This window comes from Mytilus edulis, chromosome 7 (assembly GCF_963676685.1).
Source record: "Mytilus edulis chromosome 7, xbMytEdul2.2, whole genome shotgun sequence".
In the NCBI taxonomy this organism is placed as follows: Eukaryota; Metazoa; Mollusca; class Bivalvia; order Mytilida; family Mytilidae; genus Mytilus; species Mytilus edulis.
This window is the reverse complement of record NC_092350.1, coordinates 65,091,697-65,106,433: the sequence shown is the minus strand read 5'-3', so window position 1 is coordinate 65,106,433 and position 14,737 is coordinate 65,091,697. Positions and strand designations below refer to the sequence as shown.

Here is a 14,737-nt window from a genome sequence, read left to right as displayed (position 1 = left end):
AATACATGTACTCGCGTTATATGCACGACTTCCCAAAAAGTAGTCAAATTGATTGTTATGAAAATTAAAAGAAAACGGGTACATTTTCTATTATTTTTTTTTTAAATTGGAACATTAGGTGAACGTGTTAACAATTAAGCATAGTGTGTGTTATAACATTTAAAACATATCGCTTGAATATTAACAAATGAGTAAGTTTGTCCACGATTTTGTTGTATGTTTCATAGACCTAAATTTGGTTAAAATCCGAAACTGCATTGTTTGGCTTTTTTTGGATTTAAAAATCAAGGGCTGACAGTAAAACTTAGAAATAGTCATATTTAACTTTACATGTCTTTTTATCAATTTAAACCAGTTTTCATCTTGAAACATTAAAATTGATAATCGGACCAAATGCGGCCCTTACTGAACTAACTAGACATGAAAGAGGTTCCAGGCGCAAAAATACGACGAGGTTAAACATGTTTTATGAAGTCTTAAACCTCCCTTCTGGCTTCTGGCTAATTTTGAATACACAAACAAAGTAAATTGCACAATAAAACTCATTATAAAAAAAGTTCAATCCCGGTGTAAGAATAAGTAACATACGACACTAAGCAAACTGACAATGACAAACATATATTACTAAAGCACTACAAGCAGTTACTCACATTCCAGCTCCAGAACTGATTGAAATAATTTGTCTTAATCATATGAAAATAAGCAACAATTCCGGTAATTTCAGTACTAGTGAATCGTTTTTTGAATATCACAGTTAACCTAATTTTGATTTTGAAAAAATGTTTTGGGCAACAAAAAATCAACTTGTCATCAATTATAGTTTTTCTTGTTCGTTACCAATTTCATTATATCAATAGATGTTGTTATCATTTACATGGAGTGCTTGCAGTGTAGCATTTTAAATTCTTCACATCAATTTTTTTTTGTCCATCTTTTGCGTTACTAGTTTCATAAATATTATTGAAGACTATTGATAATAGTATTTCAATCTATGTAAGAAAACTAAACGTTTATTTTTACAAGTGTTCGGAAGCAATTAGGGTATCAATGGGTACATGTGCATAAAACACGTCAGGTTTTGTTCACGCACTGAATACCATGCATGCACCGTATTAGTTAAAGTTGTAAAAAAAAGACAGATGTTCTAAGATGTTTAAGATTTATAATTGACTCTTTAATGTTAGGTTTGGGTGACTTCTTTTATTTGGGAAAAAATAAAATATAACGAAAGTGATTGCGTTGATTTTGTTTCATGTGTTCCTGCAAATCTTTTGTAGGAACTACTTGTTTTGTGTTTGGTTTTATCATGTTTATATAAGCTTTCAATGTTATTCCATTTAGTAAATTGTGAATGGTTTGCGCCTGAAGTATATATTAAGAAAAAAGATATATATTGTAACAATGATTTTTAAATATTGCATCTTAGTTTGTTATGATTTGTGCATGCTTATATAAAAAAAAGTATACGTGGTATGATTGCCAATGAGACAATTCTCCACAAGAACAAAATGACACTGAAATTGTTCATTTATATATATAAAAAAGGCGGTTGATACCAATGACTCAAATGTGTTAAGAATGTTCGCATCACTTGTTTTTTTACATTTGGTAAGATGTTCAGTATTCTCTTGTTTTATACATGCATAATCATTATAAATTTTGCCCGCTAACCCCGACTTTCTTTCATGATTTCATAAAAAATGATTCAGGATCATTGTGGTTTACATAAGTTTGAATGAAAACAGTTGCACATGTTGAAGGTTTTGAGAAATAAAGAGAAATATTAATTTTCCGCAAAATTTACAATGGCTTTCAACCTCGAAAACAGGCACACGAACCTTCATTGGTGCTGCTGCGTTAGAGCCGTCATTAATTGATATGGTATCAGTTTTGTCTAAAGCTGGTTAAATTCAAACAGAGTAACAAATATAGTTTTTAAAAAAAAACTGACAAAACCATAGCATATAAGAAAAAAAAATACAAACAATTCCACATAGCACAACATAAAAAAACTGAAATCTGAGCACCACGAATCTTTCCAGAAACATATACATTCGCCACATCTCTCTGATTCTCTGTATTCCCTTTATACACTGTTTAGAGACTTTGGCTCCAATTGATTTGAAAATTTCAACATTTGTTAGCCATTGCACCCGAAGAGGTTTAACCGAGCCATGCACATCTTGATCTTTTAAAAAAAAATGGCTTTACATGATCACTAGGGTCACTTGATTGCTTTTGTTTACTGTAGTGAGTGCTTTTTTCAATGTTAGATTGCTCAGACTGTGTGTTACTCTTAACAGACTTAAATGAGTATCTGAAGTTACTTCGGCATAGGTCGCCATTTTTTCATTGTTTACATGTTGATGAACGGTCGCTTTTTTTATTAATTGTATATGGTTCTGTACCTTTTAGACCTTCTATAAGCCTGAAAAGGCGATCATGGGTCATTTTCTTACACAACGCTTCCACTACTGCGTTAATTTTCAGCTTCAACTACGAAATTGATCACTTTTTATACGGAGTATTGTGAGATACGTCTTGACATATCAAGGGACATTACTCATTCTCATGTCAACTTCGTGTTTGTGTTTGATGTTTTTCAATTTGTATCCACCTGATGAGTTCAGCATTATTAAACTGATTTTCATAGTTCGTTCTTATATTACACTGTTACAACACTTTTGCTGGTAAAAGGGGGGGATTGGGATCCTGCTAACATGTTTAATCCCACCAATGTTTGTCAAAAGTCAGGAGCCTGTAATGCCTAGGTGGTTGTTTTTTATTGAGCTTCATATTGGTTTTTGCTCGATTTATTTTATATTAATTGGGCTTTTAGATACCCGTTTGCATTGTTTTACATTTGTCATTTAAGAGTATATGTATAGCTAACAAAGCAGTATGAGCTCGCTCGCTGCTGAAGGCCGTAATGTGACACATAGTTCTATGATATTTGGTCTATTATGGAGATTTGTCTCATTACCAATCATATCTCGTGTTATTTAAATCTATTCCTTAAAATTCTATACTTTAATACATTGATGATGTTGTTATGAACATTGCATTTGGAAGTAGAAACAACTTGTATTTAGCTTTCAATTATTTTGATATTAATTTTATGAATGTGTAACAAGTAAAATTACAAAAATACTGAACTCAGGGGAAAATAAAATCGGAAAGTCCCTAATCACATGGCAAAATTCAATGACAAAACACATAAAAAACGAATGGACAACAACTGTCATATTCCTGACTTGGTACAGGCATTTTCAAATGTAGAAAATGGTGGATAAAACCTGGTTTTATAGTGACAAACCTCTCACTTTGTACGACAGTGTCATCAAATTCCGTTACATTTACAATGATGTGTGAACTAAACAGACATAATAAATAAAATACTCAAAATATGGGTATAACAGTCATCATCGTGTTACAACTGTAAAGGGAAATTTATACGTCACATATTTTTGCCGTTCAATGTTTATACAAACAACTCTAAAATGTCACATGGGCAATGTTATCATACAGAGTTAAACAATCAAAAGTATCGCCATGATAAAAAATTTTACTTGATTTTAAAATTGTTAGGAATGTACCACCAAATAAAAAAAGAAGTTTGCCGGTAGTGGTGTTTTCAAATACTGATGCATTTACAATAAATATATGGTATGAAAGTACCGCAGAAAACTTTCAGTTTTACAAATTCCGAAAAGGGGGATTTTTTTTTAAAATTTAACAAAAAGAGACAATTGAAGAATCGAAGATATTCACTGGTCTGGTACAGTATGAAGAAAAAGGAATACTTTGCAACGCGTTAGCATAAAATGGGTCAATTCTTAGCTTATTTTTTAATCCGGATGCTATTTTCATCCATTAATGAAATATTGATTCTCATAAAAAAAAAAATGAAGTTGGAATTATTTCTTTCTTTCAAATTAATGCAGTGTACTAATTTTAACTTAAATTAGTCGGTTTTGTATTTCATGAATATATTTAAAGCATTCAATTAAGTTAAGTAACCTTACTGCTACATATTTATCACATCTATAAATGAATGAATTGGGAAGTATAAACCATAGCTGAATCAAGGAACTGACAAGTAATAAGTAACTTTGAGGATAATTACGAATGAGCATTCTTTTTAAGGCGTCTTAAATAGCAAAACTATTCATGTGTCTCTAATCTCAATGCACACTTGTCAACACACAAGTTGGTTGTAATCTTATTAAAAATGAATGAATACACATAGGAGTCTTAAACGAAAACTAAACCTTTGTTAACGTATTATCATCTTGAAGTTTGTAAATACGAGGGAACAGTCGTTGGTACCCTTGTCGTTAGTACGTACATACTTGATAAGTACATGACTTAGTTTGTATACTATTTGATACCTACCATGTAAATAGGATTGGCCTTATATATTTGTAATGTTTAATGAATTGCCCTCTTTTCAAATTTCTAAGAGTTCGGTATAATTGCAAATAATTTGTTTTGGACATGGCTGAATGTTAGTGACTATAAATACATGAAGACATATATATAGGTTGTTTTGTTGTCTTCAAAACTAAGCAACATCAAACCACAGAATGTTTTAAAAGGCCTGGAAATGAACAATGTATACCAAGTCAAATTATATGTTTAAGCAACATTGTAATATATATATTCTACTGTTATCCTACATCTGCTGCTTGAAGTAAAAAGTAAAATCACAAAAATGGTGAACTCCGAGGAAATTTTCGAAAGGGAAAGTCCCCAATCAAATGGCAAAATCTAAAGTTCAAACACATCAAACAAATTGATAACAACTGTCATATGACTGACTTGGTACAGGCATTTTCTTATGTAGAAAATGGTGGATTAAACTTGGTAGGAGTTATGTTCGAATTACTAAAAGAAAAATGTTTCACAGCTGTTTGTGTCTACTTTGCAGTCCTAATTAAGGAAAATAGTACCAACAAAACGACGAAGCTATATATGATTTCTGTTTTCTAACAATGTGTGTGAGTACTGCAATATCAAGAACTTTCATTCTCATATTCGATACATACAACTACGTTTCGAAAATAGCAATAATTAATCTTGCATTTTCTACCATTTTTCCAGAGTGGAGAAATATACCAGAGGAACAACCAAACTCATAGATCGAAAACAAACTTACAACGCCATTGCTACAAGCGCAAAACAAAAAAGATAAATAGGCAAATAATACTACACAAGACACAACATAGAAAACTATACAATAAGCAACAGGAACCCCACCAAAAACTGAAGATGATCTCAGGTGTTGCGAAATCTATAGCAGATTTTTTTCTCTCAAAAATTGCAAAAATAAATGCAAACATGTAAACGACAATTAACGAATTAGTCGTCATAATTTTTATTCACAATAAACCATTTGTTATTGTGTTTTTGTATCAAACGTCATACTACCCAAACCTGGTTGCAGTTGAATATTTGTTGAAAAAAGTAATTGAAATGTCATTGTAACAGCCAATTACAGAAAAAAAGGTTTCCGTTTCACATATGATAACTTTTTAAACCATGTGAACCCCATCAAATAGTTATGATTTGCGTCCTTCTTTTTAAGCAAGTAAAGGAATGTTTATTAATGGCTTAATATCGGTTCCTGGTTAGGGTAATGCTGCCAGCAAATGAATTGGCTGAGAAGAACAATGAAGAATACATGTCAATTACTTTTATTTTCTTTTCGCTGCGTTTCGTTTGATCATGGTGTTATCCATTTCCTTTCAACTATTTTTTTTTATACTGCGACGTTGACCTTCCAAGTTATCTCCTTATATTTTGTTTTTGTTTATTTCAATGATATTTAAATCTTTTTTGATGTGTCTGCGGAACATTGAGAGGTTGATAAATAGTTCATGTTATTAATAATTTGTACTACAAGATTGAACAATTAAGAAAAAAATACATAATAAAATACAATTCAAAACCTGACCTGTATTACACATGTAAATGCAGAAATTACGTCAAAGGCTAAACATGTCAAGTTAAGGGGGTATGGGAGTCTAAATTAAAAATGATAGAATTAGTTCATACTTTGCCAAAACGTAGTATATATTGTTATATGTTCAAAAATATCATAAAATTGAGAGGTCACCGTGCATTTTCTCAAGCTACAGGTCGTGACAAAATGGCACATTTTGTATGGATTATACAGGGAAAATCCCCATTATGTGATTAGAAGCTAAAATAAATGATAGAATTGTAAAATAAAATACGAGAAGATAGCTTTTCTAAAATGCTTTTAGAATATCAAAAGAAAAGATACGGTCACCGTGCGTTTTTTTTCGGCTAAATTACAAAATAGCAAAATTTCATGTAGATTCCTTCAGAAAATGCACTATTTCAGAGTTACCTCCCCTTAAAATGCCAATTTAAAAAAATTCAAATTCAAACAGAACTAATCAACACTTGTACTAATATTAATATTTATAAGTTATTATCTTATAAATGTGTTCTTTTAAACATGTTAAATGCAAATTCACATTAACTATCTGCATTCCTGCATCAAATTTTGCCAACTTGCTTGAAAATTTGGACCTTAGGTTCTCTGTTTTTTACAATCCAAGATGGCGAAAGACACCCATACCACCTTAAGTCTGATATCTTGTTATTTAACCGAAAATATTATGTTAATCTATGAACCGATTGAAGGTTCATATATTAATACTATTCATAGATGTTAGTTAAAGCTGTACTGTCTGTCACAAAGTCGCTTGCAATAACAGTAAGCTAACCAGTTGAGTTTAAATGCTTTATTCCTCAAACTTTATGTTAAAAAGCTACAAAATATAAAAAAAAACCTCACAAGTAAACATAAAAGACTTGTTTTCATTTATAAAACACACAATCAAGCAAATGTCTATATTTTGTAAACTGTTAGTGTTAAATAGGCGTTCCATAGATTTTCTTCAACAGAGTTCCACTGTGTCACAATATTTCACAAAAAATCGGGTAAATAGTTCAGGTAAGTATAATATATATGACCGATGTTGTCCATATAATAGAAGTTCAAATAAATCTATGATGTCGTATATATTACTTACACTGTGCTGACATATAGCAACACATTTCCATGCAGTGTCCATGATGTAAACAAAAACGAAAGTAAGTAAATGGGAGACAACTCCAAATGTTCAAGTAATTCGTAGTATGGTCAGCACATTTAACAACGGAGAAAGAACACTCCCCTTCTGATATCATCCATATATCACTATTCAAAGAAAAGATAAAGAAAAAAGTAAAATCACAAAAATACTGAACTCAGAGGAAAATCAATTCGGAAAGTCCATAATCACATGGCAAAATCAAATAACAAAACGCATCAAAAACGAATGGACAAGAATATATACACTTGTCCTTTAATCCTATGCCTGAATGTACGTTTCACTGAGATGTAGAATGCAGTAACACCAATTCCGTAATCGGACGCAGGTAAGTCGTTTGTTTTCCATCCTTCATAATTCGAACTTCAGTTTTTCTTACCATCTTATCTTCACTTGGAAAGATGTGCGTTACTATTCCGACTGGCCATTCATTTCTGTGGGCGCTTTTATCCTTAAGAAGGACAACATCGTTTTCTGAAAGATTCGGAGTAGCAGCTTGCCATTTGCGCCTAGTTTGTAGTGTCTGTAGATACTCCCGTCGCCACTTATTCCAGAACATTTCAGCCATCACTTGAACCTGTTTCCATTGGGCCTTGTACATGTCGTCGATGTCAAGGTTGTTGAAGGAGTCATACGCCGATTCCGTCTTGTGAGTCAATAGAGCTGATGGTGACAAGATTTCTGGAGACTTGGGATCACTTGAAACTGAAACAATCGGGCGAGCGTTAACAATGCTACATACTTCAGCCATCCGAGTAGTTATAACTTCTATGGTTATATCCTTTGCTTTTGTTTCCAACATTATTGAATCCAAGATTCTTCTAGTTGTCCCTATCATCCTTTCCCACACTCCTCCCATGTGTGAGGAGTGTGGTGGGTTGAAAATCCAAACACTTCCCTTTGTAAGCAGGAAATCTTTCACTGGGCCATGCTCACTGTTTAAGACATCTTTTTTCAAACTATTTGTGGATCCGACAAAATTCGTCCCATTGTCCGAGCGAAATACCTTGACATGTCCACGAAGAGCAATAAATCTCCTCAGCGCATTTATGAACGAAGAGGAACTCATGTCATTAATCACTTCTATATGTATAGCTCGTATGGTTAAACAGGTGAAAAGGACCGCCGAATATTTATTATGAGATAAGCCTCCTCTTGTTCGTCTTGCAACTTCACTCCAAGGGCCAAATACATCCAAGCCAACAAACGTAAACAGAGAAGCTGGCGTGAGACGGTCCACAGGTAAGTCTGACATTTGTTGAATTTGCACTCTTGCTCGAAGTTTTCGGCATTTGAAACATTGATAAATCACAGACGATATGACTCGCTTTCCTCCAACTATCCAAAATCCAGCGCTTCGGGCAGCACCTTCGGTAAAGTGTCTCCCTTGATAGAAGACCAACTCATGGCAATATCTAACTATAAGCGTAGCAAGATAGTGCTTTCCTGGTATAATAATTGGATTCTTTTCATTAGTAAGAACTAATATCAGCTCTACTCAGTCTGCCTCCTACACGAAGTAATCCATCATTGTCAAGTACATGATTCAAGGTAACTATTGAACTAGTCTTAGACACACACACATTTTCCTTTAGACAAGAAAGTTCACTATCGTATACTTCACGTTGAACGACACGGATAATGAATTTCTGAGCTTCTTCAAAGCTATGAACGAATTTGCAGTCTAAACAACTATGCCATCCATGAAAGGTTCCTGAGAAAACGGTTGAAAAAAGTGCTTCAGTCTTGCGATTGCTCTGACTAATGCCATCAATGATGAAAATCTTTCGAAGCGATTTGATCCTAGTTTTGCAATGTCATTTACATTCGTTTTGCTAACTGTAACTAATGGTCTTATCTCTTTATCAGTGTCTGTATTTTCCAACGGAAAATCTGGTATAATGTGCTGTGATGAGGTTCTTTTATCTACATCCTTCCTTGTCAAAAAATCTGGTCCCATCAGCCAGGAACTGTTCTTGATCTGCGAGGCATGTGAAGGCCTAGTAGCATAGTCTGCAGGGTTTAAGTCCGTGAGAATATAAGTCCATTGATCAGGCGTCGACACACTCCTGATCCGTTCCACTCTATTACTGACGTACTTGAAAAATCTTCTACTTTGGTTGTGAATATATCCCAATTCCACTTTACTATCCGAATAGAATACAGCTTTGTCGATATATGTGTCTAGCTGATTCTTAACTATTGCATACAGTTCAGTCGCTAGAACAGCCGCACACAATTCTAGTCGGGGAATAGTATGGCTGTGTATCGGTGACACTTTAGCCTTTCCAATGACAAACTTGACTTCCGTGACTGTACTACTAGACTCTGTTCTCAAATATACAACTGCAGCTATAACTTGCTCAGATGCATCGCAATAAATGTGTAGCTCTTTCTTTATAGCTGCTGACAATCCTTCCGTTGCATATGAACGCGGAATTTGTAAACATCGAAGATCTTTTAATGAGTCTCGCCATGTTTCCCATTCTGTACGATGTTCTTCCGGTAACGACTCATCCCAATCCTTAATTCCTGAAATAAGCTTACGCAGAAACATTTTCCCTTGTACAGTTATTGGTGCCAAAAATCCTATAGGATCAAACAAGCTGTTTACAACAGATAATATTCCTCGTCTTGTGTAGGGTTTTTCATCGGTTGATACATCAAACGAGAATGTGTCAGAGGCCAGATTCCAGCATAGGCCTAGACTTCTTTGTACAGGTAAGTTTTCCGGTTCTAATTTGATGTCCATCAAATCTTTAGCCAAGTCATCATAAGAGAATGCAGACATAACTGTGACGTCGTTTGAGGCAATTTTATGCAACCTCAGGCCGCCGTCGTCTTGAGTGCCTCTTGTGTTCGCCTCAGAAGGTCAATAGCCTCAGAACTAGTTGGTAGTGAATTTAACCCGGCGTCTGCGTAGAAGTTCCGAACAATATAATCTTTCACATCTTTCCCAAATTCAGTTTCAGAGATCTCAGCAGTTCTTCGCAGCCCAAATGTGGCAACTGCTGGAGATGGCGAATTGCCGAACACATGTACCGTCATTCGATAGTCTATCAGTTCCTGATCGGGACCATTATCCTTGTACCATATGAATCGCAAGAAATTTCTATGTGTCACTCGGAAGCAATAAAACATTTGCTGTATATCTGCAGTAATGGCAATATGCTCCTTTCTAAAACGAAAAAGTACACCCAACAAGTTGTTTGTAAGATCCGGACCTGTGAGGAGTACATCGTTTAATGATATTCCCTTGTTCTTCGATGAAGAATCAAAAACTATGCGCACTTTGTCCTTTTTTCTCGGGTGATATACACCAAAAACTGGAAGATACCAGCACTCTTCTGTTATAGGTGGCGCTAACTCTGCATGTCCTTGTTCTAGTATTCCTTGCATGAATTCAGTGAACTGTTATTTCTTAAGAACGTCCCTTTGTAGTGTTCTATCTAGGTTTCATGCTCTGAATAAAGCATGTGCACGATTATTCTGTAAATTAGGTCGTGGAGATCGAAAAGGAAGTGGTGCTATCCAATTATCATTCTTATCCTTGTGCATATCTTTGTTCATTATTTCTAAAAACTTTCTGTCTTCTACTGACGTCCCTGTTTCGTTGTCTTCCTTTGTTCTTTCAAATATGGTCACTGCAAATGAATCATCTTTGTCGTTCAAAACGAGGTCGTTTGGTGTTTCTTCCATAACTTTAAAGTTGTTTGGAGAAGCCGTGAAGATCGACTACCTGCCGGTTCCAGATACGAATGTTTTGTTGACATTAACTACTTCTGGAGCATGCACTTTCCCCAAGCATGCCTCGCCAACAATTACCCATCCTAATGGTAATTTATGGGCGTACGGAGACTTCCTATGACCAATGCGTTGATCCAACGCGTGATACGCTTCTGGTAAATCTCTTCCAATCAGCAGAAGAGTTGATACAGTTTCATCCAAACTCGGAATAAATCCACACATATCATTTAAATGAGAGTATGACTGTGCTACCTCCTTTGTAGCAATTTCGTCCTTCTGATCAGGTATTTGGTTGCATTCTATCAATGTTGGGAGTTCTAAATTTGATTGTCTATATAATGACTGCACAATAAAGTTACAAGCTCTCCTTCCTGAGTTGACAGTACTTCCTGAACATGTAGATAAAGTGTATTCCAAAGAACTTCCGCTCAATCCGAAAATGTCAAAAAATGTAGACCTTGCTAGCGACCTGTTACTTTGGTCGTCTAGAATTGCATATGTCCGTATGGCATTTTCTGGCTTACCATCTGGGTAAACATCTACAAGCAAGGTCTTAGCGCAAGATTTTCCACTGAAACCCTCACCACATATTTGCGTACATCTTGATGACACATCTGTTTTTTCAATCTCCCCTTCGTGATTGGAAACAGGAGAAGAAAATTGTGTTCCTTTTTCTATATATAATGCTGTTGCGTGTCTTTCACTTCCACAGTCCGAGCATTTTATACTCTCCTTACAATCTTTCTTCATGTGATTGCTCGTGCCACAGCACCTGAAACATATCCCGTTCTCCTTTAATAGCTTCCTACGTTCACTTATATGCATGGCTTTAAATGCCCGACAATTGTTCAGTGTATGACCGCCCGTTTTATGAAATGAGCATTTCTTCTCAATACTGTTGTTGTTCAAATCTTAGTTCGGTAAGACATCTGTTTTTCTAGTTGAAATAAAAGACCTGTCAGCTGTGCTCCTTTGCAACGTCCCACTTGTTTTATCATGCTGATTTGTCGTCTCGTAGAAGAAAGAAGGGTCATTTTTAATCCTGCTCATGTCTCTGATGAATTCCACAAATACACAGAAGGTGGAAAGGTGACTTCATTCTTCTTTTTATATATCACTGCATGATTGGTCCACTTCTCTTGAATCCCATAAGGCAGCTTGTTAACGATTGGCAGAACTCCTGTAGAAGAATCGAAGTAAGCTAATGATGAGCTGTACTTTTCATTGCATTTAGTAGATTCAATTTCACCCAAAATATCTGCTAATTCAAAAAGTCTTTTATGGTCTTTGTTTGTTAATTTAGGAAAGTTCTTCAACTTAGACTTTAGTGTAGATTCGACTAATTCTGGACTCCCATATCTTTCGTCTAAGCGCTCCCAGATTCTTGTGAGTCCTCTTTGTGGATCACTGTGATTTGATGCTCTAATACTTGTTGCATTTTTACTGGATTCCGGTCCTCACCACTTTATCAATAGATCTAGTTCCTCACTTGTGGTAACACCAAGCTCTTGCATAATACTAAGAAATGTAGAAATCCATAGTGTGTAAAACTCTGGTCTGTCGTAATAACTACTAAGACGGGTCAGTAGTAGATCCTTCTTGAGTCAAAATCTGGTAAACTCTGATGTGAGAGACTGTCCAATACCTGCAAATGCACTATTATTGACTGTTTTATCTTCAATCTCAAGTTTCAATGGTGTGAATGGTGTAGCTTTGACATTTAGATCAGGCTGTTGAAATGTGAACCCAGGTGGTTCATTATTGTCATTTTTAATGAATGCACTCAAAGGAGGTCCTCGTGGAGTAGGCTTCAAATTTGGAAATTTATGTGGCTGTGGTATGTGCGTAGATTCTTGTTTATCGGCCATTTGTTCAATCCCATTTTGTGTTTCCTTGATCTGATTTTCTGCATTAGGAAGAGAGTGTATGTTCTGTTTTGTACGTTCAGTTGTGTCTACAACCTGAACCACATTATATTCTGCAAGCTGCAGGTCTCTCTGACTTCCTTCGCTTTCTTTAAATTCGAGAGTGCTAGTTCCGCTTTTGCCCCAGCTGCTTCCTTCTGTTGTGCAATAAGCCCTAAGTCTGCCTTCTGACGTGTTACATTAGAATTAGAAACATCTTGTTGTTCCTCCAAAAGAGCCTGTTGTTTTAGTATCATAGCTTCCTGTTCAGCATATTTCATTTTTGCCTTTGCTGCCTCAACTTCGGCTCGTTTTCTGGCAATGACAGAACTCCTTTTCGAATCAACTGAATGATTTGAAGAATGTCTACTTCCTGAACGTCTAGGCGGCGATTTTAAGCGGGCTAATGCACCGTCAACTACCATCTTGTGTGCCTTCTGTATCGAAAGATGTGATTCCATCTCCAAAAGACTGTCTTGAGTATTTGCACGTCGAAGAAATTCATTGAAAACATGTGATGCTGTGTTGTATTTGTAGTACACATCGAGCAATGCATCATGATGCTGTCTCATACCTTGTAAGTCATAAGGTTTATCTACTTCACTGACAATTTGTTCAACCTGATTCCATAGTTTCTGTAACTTGTCTTTATGTGCCATTTTGTTCTCTTGAACCATTTCTTGACCTTTTTCTGTTAAGTTACGAATACTTTTCTCTTCAATATCTTTAGTGTTTTTGTCTCCTGAATCCGACATTTAGAATTTCCAAAAACACTGTGTAGGCTTGACAAATAGTCCCTTCCTGTATAGTATTCCTGACCTGGTGCCTTGTTATATGTGTAAAAGTCTTTTTACTGTACTGTCTGTCACAAAGTCGCTTGCAATAACAGTAAGCTAACCAGTTGAGTTTAAATGCTTTATTCCTCAAACTTTATGGTAAAAAGCTACAAAATATGAAAGAACCTCATAAGTAAACATAAAAGACTTGTTTCCATTTATAAAACACACAATAAAGCAAATGTCTATATTTTTTAAACTGTTAGTGTTAAATAGGCGTTCCATAGATTGTTTTTTCAACAGAGTTCCACTGTGTCACAATATTTCACAAAAAATCGGGTAAATAGTTCAGGTAAGTATAATAAATCAATATGTACGACTGTTTATAAGGTAAGTATGCTCCGGTAATAGTTTGTGGTAAGTTTTTGTAGGTTCATAGTAGGTCGGCTGCTAAACGGTAGCATTTCGGTTGCCTGGTCCATAGGAAGCATAATTTATAACGATTATGCATATGACCGATGTTGTCCATATAATAGAAGTTCAAATAAATGTATGATGTCGTATATTACTTACACTGTGCTGACATATAGCAACAAATTTCCATGCGGTGTCCATGATGTAAACAAAAACGAAAGTTAGTAAATGGGAGACAACTCCAAATGTTCAAGTAATTCGCAGTACGGTCAGCACGTTTAACAATGGAAACAGAACAAAAGCAACATCATTTTACCGATGTGTATGTCTTATAAATCGATAAGCAGATAACTATCAAGCACAAACTGAGTGTTGCCGGTTGCGTTGGCTGAACAAAGCTCTACTGTTATGCATGCATCTACCGCATGTGAATTTCTAATTAGTCAAAATGTCACAATCGGGAATAGGACACAATGGGATAAATTTTATATGAATTGACTGTATTAGAACATGTTTATGAAGAATGAAGATCGTGAAAATATGTTTCACGTGAGTTGAGACACATATCGTATTCATTTGGTAAATCAGTGATGAATACAATTTTTAACTTGTCAACCTTAATCTCTAAAGGTGTCCCTTTTTATTCATTTGTTTTCGTTTTTCTATTCAATTTTGTCGTTCCCAGAATGAGGTTGTATACTTGTATTGTTTATTCGTAATTAACAATTTGACAATAGCTTGATATGTGTGTTAATGTTTTAGCGTATTT

At 35.1% G+C, this 14,737-nt stretch overlaps 3 protein-coding genes across 3 annotated transcripts; all 3 read right to left on the bottom strand.

The window, feature by feature from the left end:
- Positions 1 to 7,367: 7,367 nt before the first annotated feature.
- Positions 7,368 to 14,194, bottom strand: LOC139481996 (uncharacterized). Its single transcript, XM_071265625.1, has 2 exons — positions 14,128 to 14,194; positions 7,368 to 13,721 (listed from the first exon to the last, which is right to left on the bottom strand). The coding sequence occupies exon 2, from the start codon at positions 9,916 to 9,918 to the stop codon at positions 8,812 to 8,814; it is 1,107 nt and encodes a 368-aa protein (XP_071121726.1). The 5' UTR covers positions 9,919 to 13,721; positions 14,128 to 14,194; the 3' UTR covers positions 7,368 to 8,811.
- LOC139483330 (uncharacterized) lies at positions 7,408 to 8,382 on the bottom strand. Its single transcript, XM_071267355.1, has one exon. It carries the CDS (start codon positions 8,380 to 8,382, stop codon positions 7,408 to 7,410), a length of 975 nt encoding a protein of 324 aa, XP_071123456.1.
- Positions 9,954 to 10,526, bottom strand: LOC139483329 (uncharacterized). The gene has a single exon (XM_071267354.1). The coding sequence runs from the start codon at positions 10,524 to 10,526 to the stop codon at positions 9,954 to 9,956; it is 573 nt and encodes a 190-aa protein (XP_071123455.1).
- Positions 14,195 to 14,737: the final 543 nt, after the last annotated feature.

What these genes read in the sequence shown, in the direction of transcription:
- LOC139483329 (XM_071267354.1), bottom strand. Translation starts at nt 10,526, where the DNA reads ATGCAAGGAATACTAGAACAAGGACATGCAGAGTTAGCGCCACCTATA.
- LOC139481996 (XM_071265625.1), bottom strand. Translation starts at nt 9,918, where the DNA reads ATGTCTGCATTCTCTTATGATGACTTGGCTAAAGATTTGATGGACATC.
- LOC139483330 (XM_071267355.1), bottom strand. Translation starts at nt 8,382, where the DNA reads ATGTCAGACTTACCTGTGGACCGTCTCACGCCAGCTTCTCTGTTTACG.